The 24,149-nt window shown below is 45.8% G+C and overlaps 2 protein-coding genes across 4 annotated transcripts in view; one reads left to right on the top strand and one right to left on the bottom strand.

The window, feature by feature from the left end:
* Positions 1-22,132, bottom strand: part of ppp1r12a (protein phosphatase 1, regulatory subunit 12A) — a 32,636-nt gene extending 10,504 nt beyond the window's left edge. For 2 of the 3 annotated variants that reach the window (XM_088406851.1, XM_088406849.1), the window contains exons 1-8: positions 16,146-16,189; positions 13,199-13,307; positions 12,822-13,083; positions 3,462-3,592; positions 2,405-2,523; positions 856-1,015; positions 153-297; positions 4-78 (exon numbers count right to left, since the gene is read on the bottom strand). In XM_088406851.1, the coding sequence (XP_088262977.1) occupies positions 4-78; positions 153-297; positions 856-1,015; positions 2,405-2,523; positions 3,462-3,592; positions 12,822-13,058 (867 nt within the window). In that variant the 5' untranslated portion in view covers positions 13,059-13,083; positions 13,199-13,307; positions 16,146-16,189. Of the gene's footprint in view, positions 1-3; positions 79-152; positions 298-855; positions 1,016-2,404; positions 2,524-3,461; positions 3,593-12,821; positions 13,084-13,198; positions 13,308-16,145; positions 16,190-22,087 lie in introns of those variants that run through there. The other variant, XM_088406850.1, reaches the window with a different exon arrangement.
* On the top strand, positions 19,737-21,128 carry rps16 (ribosomal protein S16). Its single transcript, XM_088406452.1, has 6 exons — positions 19,737-19,830; positions 19,922-19,973; positions 20,461-20,562; positions 20,639-20,735; positions 20,799-20,846; positions 20,927-21,128. The coding sequence occupies exons 2-6, from the start codon at positions 19,926-19,928 to the stop codon at positions 21,070-21,072; spliced, it is 441 nt and encodes a 146-aa protein (XP_088262578.1). The 5' UTR covers positions 19,737-19,830; positions 19,922-19,925; the 3' UTR covers positions 21,073-21,128.
* Positions 22,133-24,149: the final 2,017 nt, after the last annotated feature.

The following is a 24,149-nucleotide window of genomic DNA, read 5'->3' on the forward strand; positions in this document are numbered from 1 at the left end:
CACCAGATTCTGTTTCTTTTGCAGCTCTTCCAGGTATCCCAGAACGTCTTCGTCCGAGACGTCAAAAGGCGTCTGGCCCTGATGCAAAGTCAGCAGTTAAAAAAAGATAAAAGATACGTTTATATTCTAAGGAGGTGGTTAGGGACACAAACCATTTTATTGACGGCGTCCATGTCGCAAAGGTTCTCCACAAGTATCCTGCAGGCTTCCTCTTTGCCCCAGTGTGCAGCCGCGTGGAGAGGGGTCCAGCCGTCGTAGTCCTTAATATTTACATCATACCCTGCTTGGATTAAAAGCCTGCGAGAAAAGGAACTCTCGTTAGTATAAGATAAGATTACATTTCAAATGTGTAGAAAACAAGTGAGCTGTGATTGGTCATGCATAAAAATGGCTGAATTTTGCTGCTTTCGTTCATATTTCACAATCACAGCAAGAATGATATGCCACATTTAGACTCATGGTGGCACACTGAATAAATTATCATCAAGAGCAAATATAGGTTGACTTCCACTTTCAGCAAACTGCTTTAAGGAGTCAAATGCAAGACAAGGCCAATTTGATATTTGGAGCCGTGTCTCATATGCAGATGACATTGTTACGCGTAGTGAGAATATAAAGACGGTGGAGGATTTTCAGTATTTAGGCTTAGATGGAGGCAGTTAAATCACTGTGGCGAGCAATGAAGGGAAAAGACGAAAGCAGAAGAAGAATCCTTGTCTCAAAAGTGACCATGTGAGAGGGCGGATGGCGGAGCATCCTGGCTGGCTTCCCAGACCAGATGGACCCACAGCTGCGGTCGTCCAGCGTGGCTAACGCCTCAAGAGAGCCGGCCAGGTGTCGGTCCTGAGCGCTTACTTTAAAACCTCCACGTAGCCCTTGGCGGCGGCGACATGAAGCGCCGTTCCTCCGGACTTGGCGTGCCGGATGTCCTGGATCTGGCCGCTGTTGACCCACTGTCGGGCGTCGCGCAGCATGACGCGCTCCTCCTCTTTGCGGGCCGCTTCGATGTCCACTCCTGCGCGAGACCAAAAACGACAAGGCGGGCCCCGTCAGCTCCGATTCGTGTTTACGGCTCGTTGCGATTTTCAAGCCAACCTTGTGTCAACGTGACAGTGAGTTAGCGGCCAGTTAAGTGGGTCAATGTGTCGGCGCCACACACCAAACAGGCCTGCATTGTCTCACGAGACACCTGGCCCGCTCGCGAAACTAAATCAGCGGAAAACGCGAGCGGCGTGTCAGCTGAGTGTTACTACGCAAAAACAGTGAGCTGTTGAGAAAAACAAGCCAGGGGCCACCACGTAAAGGAAGCCCATTCCATCCAACAGCGAGTCCACGCAGTTTCCGGCATCAATAACCAGCAACCGCTCCGAGCCTGCAAGCGAGCAACGGCGGAAGACGGGACAGGGAATGGAGTGCCGGCTTGGCGGGTTGTCCCCGTGATCTCTTGGGAAATTGCCTACACAGCGTCTATAAAAAGCAGGGAGCCTAATGGCCTCTAAGTAGGACTGCACAAAGAACACCGCCAGCTATCAGAGGCACTGGCGCCAGTCCAGAGCAGATTCATTTCTTTCTTTTACATCGCACATTTTCTACCTGAGCACCCGGAATGATAACGACAAATCCGCCCGGCCAACAATTCTCTACAAAACAGTGTGCCTATAAATGGCGGGGCCTGGCGAGTGACGTCGGGGCACCCTTAAGTCAAGGTGCGCATTTCTTGGTTGCCTACATTAGTAAATAGCAATTCCCTTGTAAAGGAAGATACGTATTCAGACAGTATAGCGTTTTGTTGGTCACTGACCACCTGGCTTTGTCTGAACAAAGAGCCTTTCACCTAACATACATACAACATCTCTGTGTAACTAGAATGAGACGGCCTTGACAGATAAGTGAGTTCAACAACATAGACGTAACAGTAACAATTGTGAGATGATATTTAAGTACCGTAATTCCACAAATATAAGACGCACATGTGTAAAAGATGCACCCTTAATTTTGGGGTCGAATTGGGGTATTTTATATGTTACAAGATGCACCAACATTTTGGCACCGATGTAAAAACTAGCAAAACAGAATTCTCACTCATTCCCAAAGTGTTTGATGGCTAGAATTGTTCTTTTCCAAGCATGCCTTTACGCAGCGAGGGGCACACTCATCATCACAAGCCCGGAATAGAGAAGATGTGACTTTTCAGGGAACTTGCTATTATGTAAGCGAGGGGAAAAAAAAAGCAGGTGACTGAGAAGTGAGCAAGTCTAACTCATACATGCATGACATACTGGATGGGGCCCCTAATCCTGATGTGCTCATCGCTTTTAGAAACAGCGCCATTAAAGTGGATAACCGTTCACCTAAAAATAGCCACATTAAAAAAAAAGGGCAGGTTAACTTGGCGCGTTTGTACCTTGCCGGTTGATCTCATTCTGCAGGAGCTCTTCCATGGCCTCCTCCTCTGCGATGTCCAGCGGCGTCTCGCCCTCGCTGTTGACCACGCCCACGCTGGCCCCCTGGCTGATCAGGTACCTGCCAGTCACAACACCACCACACGTTTTCAAACATGTCAGCCAGAGGGAATGAGGCGGTACTATTTTTTTGTTTGTTTTTTTTTTTCAGCTCTGACTTCAACCCCGAGGCTGTTTGTGCTTATCAAAATGCAGAATGACATTTAAATAGTCCACAAGTGTACACAAGAGTTCAGAATGTGTCAAACGACAACACAGAATCTTGGAAATACAAGGTGTGCAGCAAAAGTAACAAGGGCGGGCAGAGCCACAATATTATCAGAGGTACAGTCAAATTTAATTCAATTGTACTTCAGATTTCTCATTCTCACAAAACAAGAAGTTAACTGATGTAGTATTGCATTACTTTACCTACTGTGTCTTTAGAAATAATACCCCATATCTCTAAAAACACTATGCGTGTCTTCAATATATATATAAATAAATATAAAAACGACTTATTATTTTATCCTTTCCAGCGAGCCAATCATTGCGATTGTCCGCAGGCTCTTGCCCATTCAAATTCACAAAACAGATGACCGGGCCACACTTTGGCCTTTGACCCCTTGCGACATTAGCCGCTTTGTGGTCCCAACTTGTTGTTTGCTAGCTTGTCAGAAGAAAACAAGCCTTTTTCTTTTTCCCCTGTGACACAATGTCTCCATTAGTCACCAGCCTGACCAGCGACTTGACCCTTTGCTTTCACTCGGGGCTCCACTTCTCCTTTCCACTTGGCCCCGCATGAGGAGAGCAAGCACTGAATTTCCCTCCCTCCGTTTCCAAAAAGAGTGGCTAAATGTGGAGCTGGCTGTACGGCGACAGCAAATGAGGTCATGAAACGGGAACCGAATGTTCGCTTTGGATAACATGGTTTGGGTCCTCCAAAAAGGAGTAAATGGCCCCGATCTAATCATATGAGATGGCAAGGTTCCAAAAAGAAGCAAACGGGGCGACACTCACTCTGCGATGCCCAGGTACCCGCAGGAGGCGGCGGCGTGGAGCGGGATCCACCCTTCGTTGTCGGGTTGGTTGATGCTGGCCCCGTGCGTCACCAGGAAGGTCACCATGTCTGGGTTGTCGTCGATGCAGGCCTGGCGGGAAATACGCCACATCAGTCGCTAAGTATCACAGCCCAATAGCCAAAACTACAATTTTTCATTTGACCTTTGGTCATCTAGCGCAGCGGCCCTCAATTGGGGTAAGGTGGAAGCATGACGTGCTTTTTTCCCCAAAAAATGAAGGGCGTGTCCTACAAACAGTAACTTAAAAGAATAATTCATTCAACATCACTGAAGGAAGATTGATCTGTCAGCCTTTCCATCTCTGACTTGCTCAAACATGTTTTCTCAAACTTAGTTTGGGTACAAGCTTTGCAATGGCTCGCTACGTAACCGTCTTTGTCGCTATCGTTCGCTGCGGCTACAGTCGCAGCTGGGTGCTTTGCATTGATACGGTAGGCTAAACTTGCAAAGCAAACGCCTCAAGAATACCTCTTGCTTCATCAAATTTTCCATTATAGCATTTCTTAAAGTTACATTTACCATTCATCTGACCAACACCTCTCACATGCTCTTCCGTTTTCTGAACTCCTTTCAGGTTATGACAACCAATCAGTGTCCCGAAGCAACAACTTCAAAACCCCGAGATAAATGGATAAGCCACAATTTATCAAATAAACTCATAGCTACATTGCCCTAGCAATGACCACGGCGGACTCATAAAATGTCCCTCTCACCCACCATCCTTCAACACAGCGCCTGGACTGTCTCTCTCTCTCTCTCTGCTAGGGTTGCTATGACAACTAAGTCATTGACAACAGATAGACACACGCATTTCTACACGCGCGCACGCACGCATACACCAAGTGGCCTCACGTTCAGGGCACACGTCTATCTGCCTGCGATCCTTGTCCAAATTTGGTTGCTTTACACGGCCGTAGATGGCCACGGCTGCCGAGTATCTGCGCTCAGCTTATCTCACTGTGCATGCGTGCGTGCACGCGCATCAAGGGAACATCTTCTGCCGCAGGTAGACAACAATAAAAAAAAAAAAATCAAAAACTATGATGGCTCTTGGAGGACCCATTGCGCCTGAACGCATGCAAACATGAGTTGACTTTTCAGAGAGAAGAGAGGACGATTGCTTTTGATTTCGCCTCGTTCTTTTCTGTTGGAAAACAAAGCATGAAAACCATTAAAAGAAAAAAAAACAACAACAACACGGGAGCAGTGATGTAATAGGATTAGTAGGGCTTCCATGCAGAACATATTAACCAGCTTGCCACGTGTTGCTCCAAAAACAGCTGTGCTGACGTCACTTTTTTTTTTAATCATTTATATATCATATAAATGCATAGTTATCAATTAAGATTAATAATAGATTACTCTAGGTAATGAAAATTATTTTATTTACTAAAGTATTCAAAGTAATCAATTGCTTTAGTTATCAAAGTATTAAAGTAATTCATTACTTTCGCAAAAAAGTAATTGTAGTACATGACCTTTCTTTAGCCAAACACTTGAAAAAATATGAACAGGTGCGTGAATCCAATTCAATTCAACTATACTTTATTAATCCCTTGGGAGGCCAGGACAAAAAAAAAAAAAGGCATTATAAGAAAGTGATTTTGGAGTAGCAAAGATGTGCGAAGCCATCTTAGAAAATTGATAAAAGCCATTTGACTGCACACAGTGGAGCGTTCAAATCTGCGGTGAGTCACTCTGCAGCAAACACGTTGTCATTCAAACCTGTTTAGCCGGTGCCAGGCCGCCAGAGGCGCGCAAGGTGGCCCGTGCAAAGAAAGACACTTCAGACTTCAACTTATGCAGTTTTCCCTCTTCCAAAAAAGGGACATTTTCACATTTCTAATACAGGTTTTGCGCTTCTTTCATTTTACCCTGGCATCATGGAAAACAGGCTGCATAGGGGCTCTGGAGGACCGGACTTGGGCACCCCTGACCTAGACAATCATGACAAAGCCCCACTGACCCAATCAATGAATGCACCGTTTGATTGGTTAATGGACAAACGCATCAATGGGAAAAGGTCCATATAGTCATTGGAAAGGTCGCATGTTAATTGTCAGGGATTTCATGTGTGAAATTTGGATGGCAAAGGTCATTCCACACAGTTGGGCTAGGTGATTTCCTTTCCAATTTGTTAGGATGATATCTTTTTTTTCTTCTCTCTTTCAAATGAGCCAATGCCATGTCAAAGGTGCTTGTGCTCCAATGGCCCCTGAAAGCAACGTCCAGTGTGTTGAGGAACATCTAGAAGCTTTTTTTTTTTTTTTATTTAAATCAAATATAATTTACCTTGAACTATTTTAGTGCCAAGCGTAAACGGAAAAAGCAAGCTCTAGATCAGCGGTTCTCAAATTTTTTGGGAGTCCTTTTATACAAAATAAATTATGAAGGGCATTTTATTATTACTATTTTAAAAGATGAGAATTCCCATCCATGGAAACTGAAAAGTTAAATGGATATTTTTTACCACATTTGTAGACTTTTTGTTTTTCTGACAGTCAACCTATATATATATATATATATATATATATATATATATATATATATATATATATATATATTTTTTTTTTTTTTTAAGCAGGCACATTAACCTTGCATTCTTTTTCTTGGAGGCAATTTCCAATGCGAATTAGGAACAAATTGAGGGTCAAACAGCCTTGAGGGATTGCATTTCACAGCACTTTTTTTGTTTTACTGTTCGGACCACAAAAAGTGCTTCCAGCCTACAGTGGCCACCACAAAAGTGCCCTCTCTCAGCCCCGGACTAGCATACCAGTGGAGAAATTCCCAGATAAGTATTACTCCTAGCCCCGGGGCCTGCCGGCTCTCGTCATCCGCCGCCTCTCGCGCCCGCTTCCACAAAAGGAATTCCTCTGTGGACACAGGGGGTGGCGCGCGCGCTCACTATGGAGAAACATCAGACAAGATCAAAGAAAGATGAGAAAATTCAAGTTAGGTTGCTGGAATTGAGCGCCTTGCTCGTTGGCCGGGTTCGGGAGGACGGGGGGTTGGGTGGGGGGGCTGCGGAGCCACCAGCTGGGTCCCTGCACACGACTAGATGAGCTCACTTGGAACACACACACACACACGCTGACTTCTAGCTGCTACTGATGACGACCATATAAGGACCTGGGATTCCCGTGGAAAAAGAGGAGCCGGATTGAGGAAGGGGGAGGTTAAAAAAAAATGGCGGCGAGACTCACAAGGGGGGGGCAGGGGCCTGCAGATATTATCAAGCGGATCCCCATTTACAAGGCAATATGCGGGGTCCGTGCACGTCGCCGTTTGACAAGAGGGGAGCGCAAGGAGGCAGCCTCAGCAAAGCGGAAACCAGGCAAATAAACAGCCACTTCCTGTTGCTCTTCCCATCGCCTGCCGAGGAATCCTGGAGAGCCGCCGTCGTGTCGTTTGGCCGACACCTCCTCCACGTGAACGTTCGGGAAGCGAGGTAACTTCCTTCCCATTGTAAACGTTGCCGATTGAAACCCTCGCAAAAAGTCCGAAACGCATCTCAAAAGGTGCGCCGTCCCTCATAAATCTTAATATGACTCGCTTTATGCAAATGAGCAGAGTTGCTCGTGGGCGCGCTCATTAATTATTCACTCAGCAGTCAATTAACATTCAATTTAGGTGGACTGGATGACCCGGCCTTCAAGCTCCATAAAACACAAAAGGCGCACCAGGGCAAATTAATTCAGTCTCGCGTCTTGTCAACAGCCTTTGATAAATAAACTGCACGTTCCGTGTTTTGCAACACTTTGGCGCCTCTTCGCATTGGAATTTGACACACTACAGTGAATAAAGAGGCGCAGTCGCCAATTTGAATGCAGAATGGATGAAAAATGCGCCTAGCTTACAGGGAAAATCAAGTCAAAAATTCTCTTGACGGCAATGTGTTCTATGCACACCTATTGTTTATCAACAGGAAATTTCTGAACAAATGTTGTGCCTCAAAATAATTCCATTTATTTATCATTATTAAAGTCAAGGATTTGAAAATTAGCTCAATGGTAAAAATATTTTACCTGAGCTTTGAGCACATGATGTAATTTTCGGTTGACAGAATGTAGAAAATGTCTTTTTAAAAGGCATTCTTTGTTCATGAAATAATTCAAATTTTAGACAAAATATTAAACTTTTACTGCCAAAAAATTGTGAAATAAATGGCCGATCCCTTGAAGCAAATTATGCACAAGCTATGAATGTTAAGTTTACATGAAAAATGACTTTAAATCAGTATTTGTCATTTTTGTTTGGATATTTTCTAGACCTTTTTTTCTTAAATAAATCAAACCTTGAGCTAAATATTTGTCACGTTTATTTCTTCTATTAAAACCGGTTAAAATCCTAATCAGGGGTCATTTTTAGTTCCCAATATCTCTTTGGAAAGGATTTTACTGGCCTCTGAATTAAAAAAAAAAAAAAAGTGACAAACACAATTGATGAGACTTTACAGTCATACTGGTCCTCTGAATGAAACTATAACCACAGTGACCCACAATAAAAATGAGTTTGATACCCCAGATCAAGAATGATCAAAGAAAATGGATATATTACTATTCAGGATGATTCCAACGTCAATTGAAATAATAAAGCCTAGCATTGTGGCACTTGTGCAAAACATCGATTTGAGAGATTCCATCCATTTTTTAAGTCGGTTTTCAAAACGACGAATCCGTTCTATTTATCGTCCGGCCTCAGCTGTAACTCAGGAAGCAGCCATTTTGAGACCGGCAGGGCTAAAGGCCTACAACAAATGGACACGTGCGCTGCCACAATGAGGAATTTGCCGTCTCTCCGTCCAGGTGTTTGCACTTCCAGGGCGCCTCGTAAAAAGCAAAGCAGGCAGCCCTCGCCGCGGCCGTCATTTTTGTTGGGGAGAAAGAGGACGAGCAGACGCGATGCCACAGGGCGCGCCCATGAGCCCAATTCATCCCACAAAAAGCGGACAACGGACTTGGAATTTTGGGCCCGGGTCAAGTCTGCCCGAATGTGTGACGGCAGGTTTGCTCCCCCTGAGGAATTCCTCCTCGCGACCCCGGATGAACCAGTTCCAAGCTGCCGCCACCGCGCTCCTCCGGAATACTCCCCAACTACTACGACGGGCTCAAAAATAACACCGTCGCCCTTTGTTCCCGTCGAGGTGAGCGTCAGCGGCGAGTCACGGACGCCGCCGACCTGGCATCGCATCATCGACATCACAGGGACTTCCTGCTGGATGATTACGGGCTTGGTCGGCGTGACAAGGAGAGACCTGCCAATTACAGAGGCGAGAATGTATGCGCTTAGTCACCCCAGCGCCGCCGGGTCGCAACACTCTTCCTGGACCAGAATTTGCCCGACATGCCCGCTCCTGCCATTCGTTTATACATATATAGCATAGACTACAAGTCCAGTTTTTTACCATATTTTCTACGAGGGGCATATAAGTCAAAGACTTGTACTCTGAGAAATCCCTTTTTTCTAAAGGGCCACAGATTGCGGTTGACCTGATTTCCTGTTTAATGCAGTGTGATTAATTGCATCAAAATTATGACCGCGTAATAATGTCCAGAAACACAGCTTATAAAAAAAAAAACTGAAAACAACAACAGCAATACATGAAAATGACCATCTTTAGCAGAGCTGTCTAACTTCAATTAAATAAATAAATAAGAGGCCATCTTGAATGTAGTTCATAAATAATTGAGGTGGACCTTATTGAGCTCCTCAATTTTCAAACAAAGAATTTAATTCATGAGAGAGGAAACGTCTCGATACGCACAACAAAGCATTGACACCCCAGAAAAACGTTGACCAATGACCTTCAAGAAGTAAGCTCATACTTGAAACCACCTCTCAATAATGACCACTTTGCAAAACATTTTTCTCCAGTCAAGAACCCCCAAACACCGCAAATTATTTTTAAATGGAAAAAGACGGAAAAAAGTGCTGTGACAGATAACACTTTGAAATCACATTTGCAGTGTTAGCTCTAGGCAGGTTTTTTTTTTTTAATTCAGCAAAACCAGACGATAGAGCGCAAACCTCATCAGCGTTATTTCCAGCATCAAAATGGCCTCACCGATTACAATGCGCAACCACATAAAACTTAACAAAATAAAAACATAAAAGGTTCTGCTTCAGCTTCATTCCTCAACTAACGCAAGTCGCAATCTTGGGGGGGGGGGGGACTTCCGACACAAACGTCAGCATCAAGGTATGCAACTCTTGAGAGAATTTGAGTCTGGCAGTTGTTTATAGGAGTCACAAAACAGGTGAGGGCAAGATGGGAGATGTGAAAGTATCGCCTTGTGTTGGGACCTTAAGATGTTTATGAGTGAGGCCGCCAGAAGATTCCTGGAAAGACATCGTAAGGTAGAGTAATATAACTAACGAGTGTCTATGTATCGCTGACATTAAAATGATCATAAAAAGGCAAAGGGGCCATTTTTCAGCTACATTTGAATTTTTCTCTCCGCTTTTTTTCAGTCATCTGGGATTCATTTCCCTGATGTCATCTGTCAGGGAAGTTGGAAAACGGTCAACTGCTGCGCCGAGTCGACTGGACGCAACGCGGGCCGCCGCGTTCGCCCACCGGTTCTATGGCGAGCACGCTCGCCAGCCTGACTCATTTTCTGGCCGCCGTTGAGCTCTGCCAAACGCTTTCCCTCTCACCCGCCGTTATGCAACTCCCACTCAGCGCATGCAAATCCACCAACGCACTCTGCTCCAGTCGTCGTCGCCCTGGCAACGGCTCTAGATAAAGTCACGGACTCGGGAGCGCACAGACGAACGGAACCGGCGAGTCGGGCCCCGAGTCGCGTTGGCCCGGTTGGAGAAAAGCAAAAGTTCCGGCGTGGGCCAGTGTGGAGCTTTTCTTGAGAGAGGCCGCAACAAGCCCCGGTTACCTTCACGCTAATTGGCTTGATGGAGCTCAGCGGTGTGGGGACAGGCCGGGCCGAGGGGGGGGGGGGGTTGAGGTGACAGCTGAGGAATGTCTGCGCCGCTCACTCTTTGCCATGGTTTCCAAATAGTGTCATGTGAGGAATGCGGAGGCCGAGGCGACGGCACTCGGAATGCTACGCTCCCGAGACCAGTTTAGCAAAGAGGACGCCGTGGAACGTTTCCAGCGGCCATCGCGCTATTCGTTTCTTCGAGCCCACCTCCTGGTTGTTTTCATCCGAAACTACGCCGACACAAAAACACACCCACGGGCATTTGTGGGCAACAAATTTTCGAGCCGAGCTTTCGGAGGGCTTTTAATCCCCCTCTTAAAAGGACAACTATCGCAAACCATCTACACTGTCCAAAAAACACAAGCATCCATTGCTGCGGCTGGTGACACCATCCCAATGCCAGATTACGCAGAGCCCTCCACTACAAAGCGCGGCCTCCGACTTAGTCATGGCCAAAGTTAGCTTCATTGCTTGAAACCCAGTCGGGAAAACTTGCAGCCGCGGTATTTATAACCCTGCCCCGGTCAACGGCTTTCGGGAGCGATATGCCACTAAACTCGCCCGTCCCGGAGCCACGCGCCAGGCGAGCTAGCCGTTTTCATGAAGATCTAGTTAAGGTCAACATCTTGGCTTCTGTGATTAGCAGGCCCGGGTGCAAATTCCCTCAGTGCCACCTTAGCTCCTTAAAAAGCCCACACTGCACAAACATCACATGCCCTAGTGCACAAAATACACATCACAGCTTCCCTTTTCCAGAGATGGTGACGTCCGTGGGCAGCGCTCTCTTGCGAGTCGGCATACCCAAAAAAGACACGCGCAATCTTTGTGCCGAGGAGGAGGGAGGGAGGCATTAATTGCACATTTTAATAAAAGGTGATAATGACTGAGTTACTCGTGATTCTTTCAAAATCTGAACAAGTGTTGACAAATGGAGCAAGGTAAGCACATGACACACACGGGCTTAGTAGGCAAGTGAGTAAGAAGGCGACGTCATTCCGTATCTGTGCATGAGCTATGGGTTTGATAGCAGAATTCTCGCATTGCTCTCTAGGCAATTTTAGCACCTGGACAAATGTGCTAAAACATCAACAACAAAGCTGCTGTCATCAAGATTTTAGCTAAAAATATCCCAAATGGAGAGGAGGCAATCAGAAACACGGCAATGGGCAGTGGGAGACGCTCTTGCCTGCACAAGTTGCAAAATTTGATGAAACTTGAAATGTGTGTACATCACAGAGTCACTTGGGAGGAGGGACCTGAATTTGTGGCACAGGGTCGCTTGATAAGCGCAGTTCAGCAGGATTTTAACAATCTGCGACAACCGCATGATACACAAATGCAGTATTTGATCATGTTTAGTTAAAGAAGACAATTCTTAGTGACAATCGTCAGGCCAAAGAGCTGCCATCTCATCGTTGAAGTGACTGCAAGGGCAGCTAGCCTCGCTAGCGGGGGAAGATGCTAGCTCGGGAATGCTGACATGTCAAGGGGTTTAAACGCACAGGCTTACATTTTAAAGTCGTTCAATGGCGTATTAGGCGAGGGGAGAACATTTGATCACCCATTTACTTGACCGATCTTTCACTGTATTCCAAACAAAGACCAAATCCAAAGGAATCGATGGTGGCTAACTAGAGCTACACGATTGCGCTAACATAGCATTTGCATTAGCATTTACCCGCTAACGGAGCCACAATTCGCCACCAAACCAGTGCAGGACTGTGGAATTTGTTTTAACAATAACGACAGCGCACTAAATGAAGCATCCGGGTTCACGTACGCGTGATCGCAATAGTATATTTTGCCAACATGCCGCTGTTGCTAACGGGAGGGTCCATCAACAAACCGACATTAGCCGCTAGCACGTAGCCACGGTACGCTGATTTTCAACTTGTAAAATTAAACCAGTCAGTCGTTGACAACACCAAGCAAAGTTAGACCGCCTGATCGTAAAATCACACAAGGGGCGGAAGAGAAAACACAATATGACAGATCGCACCGAAGCAATACGGTAGCCGCATTACCAGCAATTAGACTGCGCCCACTGACTCGGGCTATTGCCTGGTGTGAGCTGACGGCCATGAAGTAGGGTAGCATCCAAAAAGCTAAACAAAACCAAAAAACGCCCACAACAACGCGCACATCCATTAACGTTGCAACGCAAACGCGGGTAAGAGCGTAAATACCACTGGGTGGAATGGAAGACACGAGCGAACGGAGCAGGGGAGCTTACGCGGCCGTGCCGCGGGTCTCCCGGTAGGTAAACAACGGGAGAAGGGCTTCCACTTGACAGGTGTTCAAGGGACATCGGCAGACCCGGAACGAGGCGATCGCCTCGGGTCGCGCCTTGCACCAACCTGGTGGAGGGCGGTGAGCCCGTCGACGTTGGCGTAGTTGATGTCGGCGCCGCGGTCGAGCATCCGCAGCACCTCCTCCGTGTCGCCGCTGGAGCAGGCGGCCAGGAACACGGCGCCATCGTCGAACTTCACCTTCGTCTTCTTCTTCTTCAGAATCGGCGGCTCCAGGTCCGTCTCGGAGCCCAGCCACCGCTTCAACTGCTCGTTCCTCTTCTGCTTGGCGTCCGCCATCTTCATCCCCCTCCTGTCTCGGGCTTCTTATCTTCCTCCGAGAGAGGATATACTTTATAGTGGCACTCTCCCACAGCGCACTTGGGGCGTGGGAAGGGAGGGCTGCGTGGCTGCGTGCGGGGAGGGGGTGGAGGCGGAGGACTGACCGGGAGGCGGGACCATCCGACGCAGCTCGGCGTCAGCTCGAGAAGAGGGCGGGCGCCGTCTCGCGAGAGTCTCGCCGCGACCGAGGAGCTGCAGTGTGACGTCACCGCCCTGGATCACGTGAGAGAATAGCGAGTGAGCGACAGTTAAGGACATTGTTTTTAAATGACCACACAAATTCTACCCAGCTAAAGGTTATGTAAGGAAAAAAAAAATTATATATATATATATATATATATATATATATATATATATATATATATATATATATATATATATATATATATATATATATATATACACACACATACACACAGCTACTTTATTACTACTATAATGGACGACAGGTTCACAATAAATGCACCAAAAGTAGAGATACACTTTCATTTCTGATTTGATCAATTTAAATAATAGTTATTTAGCAAAATGCAACGCTAATTCTGTAGCGACTTCAAGAAGCCGCATTAGCATTCCACCTAGCTGTTTTATACAGTTATGACCTCCTTTGCTTGCCAAAACAACATCACCTATTTGTGATTTACCACAAGTGACCTGCAAAATATTCAAGATATTGAGACAATTTGCATTCTGTAGGACCCTGATGTAGGTTGTTGCCTATGTTTATGTTTACTTATGATCTTAAAAAAGCCCTGCGGCCACTATTTGTTGTATTGGCACTGGAGATAAGAAGATCACCTATCTGTTGTCCCGTCCACACATTTCAGTCAGAGTGATTCCTCTTTCTCACAAGATGAAAGTCACGTCTATCTTCCTGATAGCGGCCCTCCACATCCCCCAGGCGCCAAGCGCGGGTGACACGAGGAGCATGAGACCGGGAATTGTCCTCACTTTCAAGCCTCCTCCCAAACGGGACCGGTAACACTTGGGCTCATTTGGACCGGCTGCGATCGGAGCCGTGTCGTTTTTACAGAGGCCGCTATCAATGGCCGACAGGGCCGTGGGGGTGGGGTCCCCGGGTTAACTTGCAAGTGACGGCAGAGTCCCGACACCTCCGACCGTGGCTTCCCGAAAGCGGCGCTGCGTTGAGTCCAGTCAGGTCCATTAAGATACTGAGTGAAGATTACCATAAAGTGCTTTTGAGACTTGCTCAACATTTCACCCGCCCCCTCCAAAAAAAAAAAAAAAAAGCCTCTCTTATTTTTCCTAAACTAATCAAACAGTCAAACATTTGCGGGCAAGTTTAAAATCTCCTGTGAGGTGATTTTATAAAGTATAAAATTGATCTGAATAGATTTTCCTCCATGCGGCCTGCAAGCTTAAACTAGTGACACCCTTGATGTAGCGGGTGTTTCATTTTGTCCTTATTTTGTTCTGCAACTACCTAAGTCAAAAACAAGGGGTACAAAAGCAGAAGCTTATCGCACACCATTAGCCCAGCGACAGTTATGATAAAGGGGAAGTACTTCAAGAATGTGTTAAGCTACTCACGCAATTCTGCTTGCTGAAATGAGACCTTGTCACCAAAGTCAAAACACAAGTAGAGAGCCGGACATGTCGAAACCACAACTTACTTCCAGTACATCCTTGAACACGCGTTTTTCACAAAACGTTGCAACCCCTCAAAGATTATTCGGAAAGGACTACAGTTCTGTATTCATGGTTTGGTATGGTAATATTCTTCATTTTGTTTATCAACAGCCAAGCTTAGTGAGGTGAGTGGCCAGATTTTTCACTGGCCTGGCCTTATTATCACCCAACATGGGCTGACTTTGAAAGGGACATAACATCGTCACATATAAACCTATATTTACTTTCAACCCCTCTAAATGCTTGGTGGCATTGACATATGTATGGCACTTTGACAGCAAAAGCAAACCCGGCGTCAACAGCAAGTTTTTGGGAAGACGGCCATGAACGCCATCAGGTACGAGCAGTGACAGCTTCATGAGATGGAGCTGGGCCAGTGACCTTGTTTCGCGGCGCTAATAAAAGGCCGCGGCGCCGAGGGCTCGGTGGATGTTTTTTTGCGCTTAAAAAGCCAGGATGAATCATCGCGGGAATAAAAAGCTCATCGCTTTTCTGGCCACGCATCACAAAGTCCAAAAGACGTGGATGACAAAATGCAGATGGTCTCAAGGCGAACCGGGCCAAACATTTGCATTTGCAACAATGCCAGTCCACGAGTCGCTAAAACATTTCCAATAAATGATTATTTTATTGCATTTAACCCATGTGCAGTACCTTTCTTTCCAAAGTCTACTCATCATTTCCTAAACGAGTCGCTCCTAGCAACACTAACTGTGTGGTTGCCATGACAACCGGCTCTTCTGCAGTCTAAATAAAGGTCTAGCTCCCGGCATGACACAAAAAAAGATCAAGTGTTCATGTTTGCTAGCCTCCTCCCGTACCTGTGTCCGAGATGGGGGAGACTGGCGCGGAGGGTGTGGGTGAGAGTGGGAGTGAGGGGGATGCAGCGGGGGAGGAGGATGGAGGCGAGGGAAGAGAGAGCGAGTACGTAAGCTTGAAAACAACGCGCTCGGCGGCCTTCCAGGACGCTTCGCTTTGCTTTTTTCTGGCAACCGTCAAAATAAGCAACAAATCAAGCTCCTTATGAGCACAAAATCCTCCATGATTATTTTCTGCTCAAGTTTTTTTTATTAATGTGATTACATTTTTTTAAATGATTTTATATGCTTGTGATGTCTATTCATTTTTGTATGATAAACTTGATTTAGCTTGATGTGTAGCCACTTATGCCACGAAAGGAGCATGAATTGAAATTTTTGTTGCATTATCTATGATGAAAATTGCACATTTATCCAGATCTCCACCTAGCAGGGGAGGGAGAGGGTGCTAAAAATAGTCAGGCTACATATATGTCCATAAAGTGTGCGCACAGCATTCCCCAGATAACGGCAGATGGTTTGCGCATTACACACACACTCACACAGAGTGAAGACTGCAATTTAGGGTGTGGCGGGGGCTCACCTTGATATTTTGCAAGCTTTAAACATTGCTTGAAGCTTCGTAACCTGTATGGAGTCAAAGCACAGAATGTGCGTTAGAAAACAAAATCCCACAAAGCAAAGAGCACATTTATACCTCTAAATCGATATAGTATGCATTCGGTTAAGAGCACAGGTGTCAACCTCAAGGCCCGGGGGCCAGATATGGCCCCCCCACATCATTTTATGTGGTCCGCAACACATTGATTTGACTGCAATGGTTCTGGCTAAAATACCAAACTTTAGAAATTTTGGAGGAAAAGAATAAACAATTTTTTGTCGCCAATCTCTTTTTTGAACAGTTTTTACCGGTCTCTGATCTCAAAACTAAAACAAAAAATAAAGGAGGGGGAGGTTGGGGGGGGTCAACTTATAAGCGAAGTTAACTTGTGGAGAAATATGGTGAGTGGATTTTGGACACCTGATGGTCGCAGAGGTTGGGTATCGGTGAATGACTAATGGAAATGTCAAAATAGGAAAGCTGACCGATGGCTCGGCCGGAAGCGAGACTGCGTGGTGGCAGGCTACTTCTTCTTCATCCGCCGTCCTTTCTCCACTTCCTCCTTCCCACACGAGGGAAGTCTCATCTTTCATAACAAGCCTCGGCATCTCCTCATGCACGCAGGCCTTCGCTGGCGCAGCAGGGTGAATTCATCACAGAGTTTTTTTTCCTTCTTCTTCTTCACTCTGCCTGATGAGTTTGGTCCAAGACTGCATGGGGGGGGGACTTCAAGGTGGGGGTGCGCGGGAGGAAAGAGTCCACGACATCATCTCTCCACGCCTTTTAAGGAGCTCTCCAGCAGAGGCCTGACAGCGTTGGCCCACTTTCCCATCGCCGCTTCTCAGCCTTTCCTCTCGAGGGATGCACACACACATACACGCACGCACACACTCGCTAACATATGCAAAAAAAAAAAAAAAAATGGCCGCCATTTGTTGCTTTGAGTCTTTAGCGCCAAATGAAACACGAGCTCGTCACATTTGGTCGAGCCGTCGACGGCAATAACGAAAACATGGAAGCAATATGATTGCTTTGGATGTCATGTCCTCGTTTTCAACCCTCTGAGTCATCTGTGACCTTTGACCCCCTCCCCCCAACCACACACACACATTGCCAGAAAGATGACGGAAAATAAGAGATGGAACATAAGAATAGAGGGGAGGTGGTGTGTGTGCGTGTGTGTTGCCAAGTTTGGCAGCATTCATTTTTTTTCTACAACAACTAACATCCCAATCAGACCACAGGGACAGTGCTGTAGTTTAATTTTAACTTGGATAATTCTGGGGAGATTTACGGTAGTGCCATTTGAACCTGGATAATTTGGAGGAGATTTATAGTAATGTCATTTTAAATGGCACAATTACAGGATTTATTTTGTTTTGACCTGTGCAACCATTGGAGCTATTAAGGAAGGTCTCCTTTCAACGTGCACATTTTTTGGGGTGATTTACAGTAGTCTACTTTTCGCCTGCGCAATTGCTGGGCTCATTTACAGCATTCTCAGTTTGATTTGAGCATTTAAAGGTGATTTACACAAGTATTATTTTAGCTTGTGCAATTGATGTTCATCTCACGTTATCTTATGAAACTTTTCGGATATTTGCGGTGGTCATTTAATAGTGACTTTTGGAATGATTCAGTGCAAAACAATTTTAGCATTGATAATATTTTGGGGTATACTGTAAATGTCTGATTTGAATGTTGCTTGTATTACGGTAATCCTTACGTCAACCGCTAAGCTTCCTGTGATAGCGTGGGAGTTGTATGTTGTCATGAGGAATAAAACGCATTAATAGTGGTCAAGTAATTCAGGTAGTGACAGTTTTCTATTGTTTTGATTCTGTTTGTGGATTTGGCAGGGGGATTGGTCTTGTTTTAACAACTGCAACCTCTTTATGCATCGCGCTAACTTTTTTCACCCTGCGCAGGGTGATGAACAGTAGTGTCTAAGTAACCCGCTCAATTTGTACATCATTTACGGTTGCGCTCATAATGACGTGCCGGAGGCCAAGTATCACTTTGTAGCCTTTTTGAGGAGAGCAGCACAGTAAAGTGAAATGAGGTGTAAAAAGAGGCTTTCGCAGGTAGAAAAGCTCATCCGCAAGGGATATAAAAGGCAAGGCGTGCCGACATCAATCCCGAGCCGGACTTTTCCGCCCGCTGAACCCACAAGAGTTCTGCCGGCCGGGTTGCCGCGGCAACGGCGCTGGTGTGTACCTCACAGAAGCTGGGGGCGCTCTCCCGGGTGAACTTCAATTACCGGCAACACGTTTCCCCCCAGCGCGCCGCTGGCCTATTATGGTCAAAGGAGCGGCGGCGGCGGGCCGGGAACGGCATCTCCTCCGCACTAAATCTCACCGCGTTTGTCTCGCGCTCACGGCGCTGTGACAGGCCGGGGTCAGCGGGGTCTCGCCTCCAGGTGATGTGTTTCCACAAGACCCGGGCAGTGAGCAAATGCACATATATGGCGCTCTCCTTATTTACTACTGCCAGAATGAAAAGTCATCTTTTGAAAACGCTGTCGTGTTATTACCGCCATGCAGGGTTTCAGACCGGCGTCTGGACGCGGAGGTGAACTTGACACACAGGAAATGCAGCCAGGCTTTTATGTGCTTCCTATGCAGACAGTGAGGGAGGAGGAATGGACGTATAGGGGGTGGGGGAATTATGTAAACAGAGGTTAATCCGGACGCTTATTGTCCCAGCCTGGGGGTCTCCATGTGTGTCAGGACATCTTCACATCCTCACAGAGAACAATACTGCGTTATCAAACTGCAACAGCATAAGCTATTGTGGAACAGTTATGTGAAACTTAAGTAAGCGGAATAAGTCTGGTTTCAACATTTGTGGCCATTACAGTAGCTGAACCTGTAGGATCTTGGGGTGGTTTGCATATTTCTGGAGACTTTGGGGAGATTCATGGTAGTTTTTCTTTAATTAAGTTGCACAATTTTTGGTCAAAATTGATTGAATCAGGAGTTGTGGAGCCGACATGCGGCGCGAGCTTTGCAATCAAATGCACAAACGGCAACGTGTGCTTGTTTTGTCTTATTTCAGCACAGCAAATTGTTTGTCATCAGTGTTCGCTTTCAAAAGACGGCTCGTTGATGCGGCAGCTTCATATTTACGCAATTTGGAAAATGACTGGCATTAGTTATGTTTACCACCGCTAGAGGGTGCTGCTGCATAAGTGAATAGGCGATGCAGCATATATTGACTACAATTATGATCATGTAAACCGGACAAGGAATATTAATAGCGAGGAAAGAAGAAAGGATGGATGGGGGTAAACATGTATACAGATATGGTAGGAAAGGAGTAGCAAGGAAGAAATAAAAGGAAGGAGGGAAACGGGGTCATAGACAACAGCTATATATAAGCAAGTATGCAGGTTACTTTAATGACATATTCAAATGTATTAAAGTTAAATGCTTAACGTGAGTTCATTGATAGGTAAATGTACTGCACATATAATATGCATACATATATTCGACATTTAACATATAATTATTGATACAGTCATTGATGTAAAATGGAGGTACTGTACAGTAGGAAAAAACGTCGAAAAGCTTTGCCGCAAAACAGCTCAAAAGGTCGCGCAACTGCCCCTGATGTTCCGTCTGGGAAACCCCGTCTGTCTCTCCGTACGGCAACCGAGCTGAGTACGGTATGTCTGCCACCTCGATGCCCTGTTTAACCCCCAAAAGTCCAATAAAATCTTCCTTTTCAAAGTAAACGTCTTATTCTGTGTGTTGCAGAAACATGCCGGCGAAAGGTCCTCTGCAATCTGTCCAGGTTTTCGGGCGTAAAGTAAGTAAAATGGATGGAATTAGCTCACGTGTGGCTAACTCCTTGTGGCCTGTGCAACTTTAGCGAGCTAGCTAGCATCTACACAGTTCAGCCGTAATTTGAGTAAAATGCACACTATTTGAGATTTCATTAACACCCTTGTGTTTGCTAGTCAAAATCACCACAATACATTTGTTTATCGAAGGCAGATTTCAAGTCAAATCGTGATATTTTGCTTGGTCATTAGCCTGCTGCGCTTTACTTTCCCCACAAATCTAAAAGCATTTGCACACTGATTGTTTTTCAGTGTGGTTTTAATCAAATAGCTGTTTTAACATTAATTGACATGACCGCCAACATAACTTTTAAAGCTGATTTTGAATAGAAAACCTTTATTGTCATTGTGTATCTGATAAAGAGCAGCTTGTAGGTTGTATCAGGTTCACATCTATTTCTATATCATGACCCTACAATTACTGCTAAGTTTTGTTTACCTTTTGTCTGGTAGAAAACAGCTACTGCTGTCGCCCACTGCAAGAGAGGCAATGGCTTGATTAAAGTGAACGGCAGACCCCTAGAGATGGTGGAGCCCGCCACCCTGCAGTACAAGGTGAGCAAGCAGATTGTGCATGAACGTCATTTACTTTTTTAATATGAGTTCTAATGATTCATCCTTTCTTGTGTAGCTTCTGGAGCCCGTGCTGCTGCTAGGCAAGGAGCGTTTTGCTGGAGTGGACATCCGAGTCCGGGTGAAGGGCGGCGGACATGTGGCGCAAGTATATGGTAAGCGACAATAACAATATGTTGAAACTCGCATGCATTAAATGTCTTATTGATGCCTTCCAGCCATCCGTCAGGCCATCTCCAAATCATTGGTAGCGTACTATCAAAAATGTAAGTCCATCACAGTCACGCAAATTGTCATTTGATCTGTCCAATTACATTTTTAAGACTTATTGTTTGTTTTCCCGCAGATGTGGACGAAGCCTCCAAAAAGGAGATCAAGGACATCCTGATCCAGTATGACAGGACCCTACTGGTCGCCGACCCACGCCGCTGCGAGTCCAAGAAGTTCGGTGGACCTGGAGCCCGCGCCCGCTACCAGAAGTCATACCGTTAAAGGCTGTGTACATTTTCGTGGTAGTAAAATTGGAGGTGAACCCCAGAAAAATGGCACTGTCCTGTTGTCGGTTGAGTTACTGAGAATGACCCCACCCATTGTGTTGTCTGCCTTTAATGTCTGTAATGTTTCTTCACAAAATTATTTGATCGGTGAATTGTTTCATTAAGAGCCAACATTTACACATGATTTTAAAAAAATCTGGATTATTGGGCCAAGCTACTTTTAGATGAGGTCATTTTTATACACGTGTTCTTGACCAAAATTCATAGCAGTGCTGTATTGTACTCGGTTACTATTAAGATGAGGTACTTAGACATTTAAAATCTATCGTCACAAAAACATTTTCATAGAATGTCAGAAAGAGGATATCAAAAACTATTGGTATAGAATTAATAAACTTCGAAATCAGGAAGGGTTGCTCTTACAATATTAGTACAGGTGACTGAAAAATAGAAAAAAGCCGATTGCTTTGTTTTCTCACTGCACTTCCAATGCGTGGACGACAGAGGGAGCCAAAATACAACCCCCTCAACGCACACATTCAATCAAAACGTCATATACGTATTTTTCATTTGTAATTACAAGAAAATAAACTGCACATTATAAAATACAAGTGAGGGCGATTTAAAAAAATACATTTGTATTTCAATATATATCAAAAATATTTTCTAATTTATGTAATATAACCCACCTCATACAACTGATACTTCTAATATTTGATCAAGTATGACAAAATTCTGCTCTCAAATTTGATTTTAAATCCCAATTGTGAGTGTTTTGGCCCATCTGTTTATTTTCAAACTTCAAAGTGCCCCCTGAACACAACAGTTTGCCCAGCCTTCATCATCATGAGCTGATGCCCAGATGTTGCTGCTCTCTCTGCGGCTAACGCTACTGAGTGGAGGAGGTGCTGGGGGGGTAATTGGGCCTGTTTACAGCCCTCCCAATAATCAAGCCAGCAGGGAGGCTCACTCCCCCAGTGTGACTCTTGTTTACTACTGTTTACGCTTACCTCCTCCGATGGATGCCATCACGGAGCTTGCAGCAGGAAGAAAACATCTCAAAAAGCCGTACCTGCAAAGAAAAAGAAAGTCAGCCATTTTGCTTGGAAAAAAAAATGCAGCCTCCGGAGACAGATTTAATTCGAGATATGATATTTAGCAGGAATATCTCATGAAAATATTTTTCTCTCTCAGGGAACATTTTTTTAAAACGTGAAATAAACAGCCAAGAATAACCACCGAATGCAAAATGAACACAAAAAAACTGTCAATGGCAAATCAAGTCAGTGTTAGGTTTTTCAGTGTAACAATCAATTTTTGGACATTTTGCCGCCTGACGTGGCGTATCCCCGTAAACGTCCGCAATCCCACGGGCATCAAATGTGACATTATTGGCGGATGATCACCGTTTAACATAACAGCTGCACACATCACGGCTCGTTTTAAAACGTCAGCAACCCCTGAAATCGGGTTAGGGTTAGGTGTCGATTTTGACCCGATTTGGGCCACATCTAACAAAAAAGCATTAAAAAAAACACGAGGAGGCTAAAAATGACTAGATTCGAAAAGGCACCATGCGTTCTTTCCTAAATTCTAGCAAATGGAACGTATTTTGGGACCATTGACACCCAGGAGTTAAACGCGACGTGAAAAAAAACAAACTGGCGAGGAAGTGCATTTTGACTCCTCTGAGTGCCTCACACACACACTTGACGCCTGCCTTTCCTCTGTTAACACCTCCACTCGCAAACATTGAGGTGCCGGCCCAGGATGCATTTTGTCATCACTTGCACTTTGAGCACGCACGCAATGCAATCAACACCTGACGGAATATGAAAACATTTCACAAGATGGTGGAAGATGACAAGTGTGTTTTTTATAAGAGTGAACACTGGGCCTCGTGTAAAATGGCCGACATTTACAAACGCCCGTCGCACGATTCTTCTTTGGGCGCTACCACGGTTACCGCGACTAACCAACCGACGACTGATTCATCTCGCCTGTTTTCGGGTCTGAAGCGCAATCTGGGGACGTCACTCGTCAGGCTCCTTTAGTCTACACTTGAACTCAACTTTCACAAAGTCCAAAAAAAAAATAAAAAGAGCCTTTTTGGCGTGGCGAAGCAACTTTGTCAAGTGACAACATCCGCCGATACTGCCGGGTTTCTATTACGGGGCGCCGGCCCGCGTTCGGGTCATCCAAGGGTAAGCGAGAGCTCGGCTAGGAGGCCCTGGACACAATCGCTAGGTCACACGTCCCGCAATCTTTAACCCCGGCTCAAGGCAGCGCCACTCCGACCTGCGACCTTCACTCAAGAAGGTCAGGGTTCCCGGTCAGGATCCCTGGCGGCACGCCAGACGGGCTTTGAAGCGGGCGGGTTATCTTTCACGGTGTGTTGTTGTTGTTGCCGTTAAAGGAGCACGCTTTTTATGAGCTTCTAATTGGAACGCTGCACTTTGACAAATTTGGCATTCCGATTTATGGATTGCTCGCGGGATGGCCAAATTGCCCTTCATTTTATCTTATTGTTATATTCCATTTAGTGCAAAATAATAAAATGCTTGCTATGGCTTATCTGCATTTACCCACACTGCAAAATTTTTCAACTCTTGGGGTGCACTTATGCAGGCGTCAATGGTGGTGTAAACAAGGAGCCACGAAACTCTTTTTTGGCAAGCTTCCTGACAACCTGTTGCTGGACCCCCCGCGTCGTGAAGCCGCGCCGCGCCGCGCCGCTAAGGAGCGTCAAGGCTTAGAATGTTACAAGGGCTACGAATCGATTGCCCCGCCAATGTTGCCAAAAGCTCTCGCCGTGCCATCCGCGTCCGGCGTGCCCCGCGTCACGGCGGATTACAAAACGCCGCGGCTCTCACTCGGCACTCATGTGTTCTTATTTTGGGGGCCAGCGTGACGGAAGCGAGGGGCCCCAGGTTGAGGCGTCCCACCTGGCCGCCTGAGCCGCCGGATCATCCGACGGCGGTCACCGAGGACGCGGCGGTTTGTCGTAACTGCAATTCCAGACCTCCTCCTGCCAGTCTCCGCTTTTTTTTCACGCGCCATCTTATCCGACAC

Source organism: Hippichthys cyanospilos, chromosome 22, assembly GCF_059441005.1.
Source record: "Hippichthys cyanospilos isolate Australia breed blue-spotted pipefish chromosome 22, RoL_Hcya_1.0, whole genome shotgun sequence".
NCBI lineage: Eukaryota > Metazoa > Chordata > Actinopteri > Syngnathiformes > Syngnathidae > Hippichthys > Hippichthys cyanospilos.

Excerpts from the sequence above, each read along its gene's own strand:
- rps16 (XM_088406452.1), top strand. The coding sequence starts at position 19,926 with ATGCCGGCGAAAGGTCCTCTGCAATCTGTCCAGGTTTTCGGGCGTAAA. Across the intron at positions 20,736-20,798 it reads ACATGTGGCGCAAGTATATG|CCATCCGTCAGGCCATCTCC; the intron begins GTAAGCGACAAT and ends GATGCCTTCCAG. Across the intron at positions 20,847-20,926 it reads GGTAGCGTACTATCAAAAAT|ATGTGGACGAAGCCTCCAAA; the intron begins GTAAGTCCATCA and ends GTTTTCCCGCAG.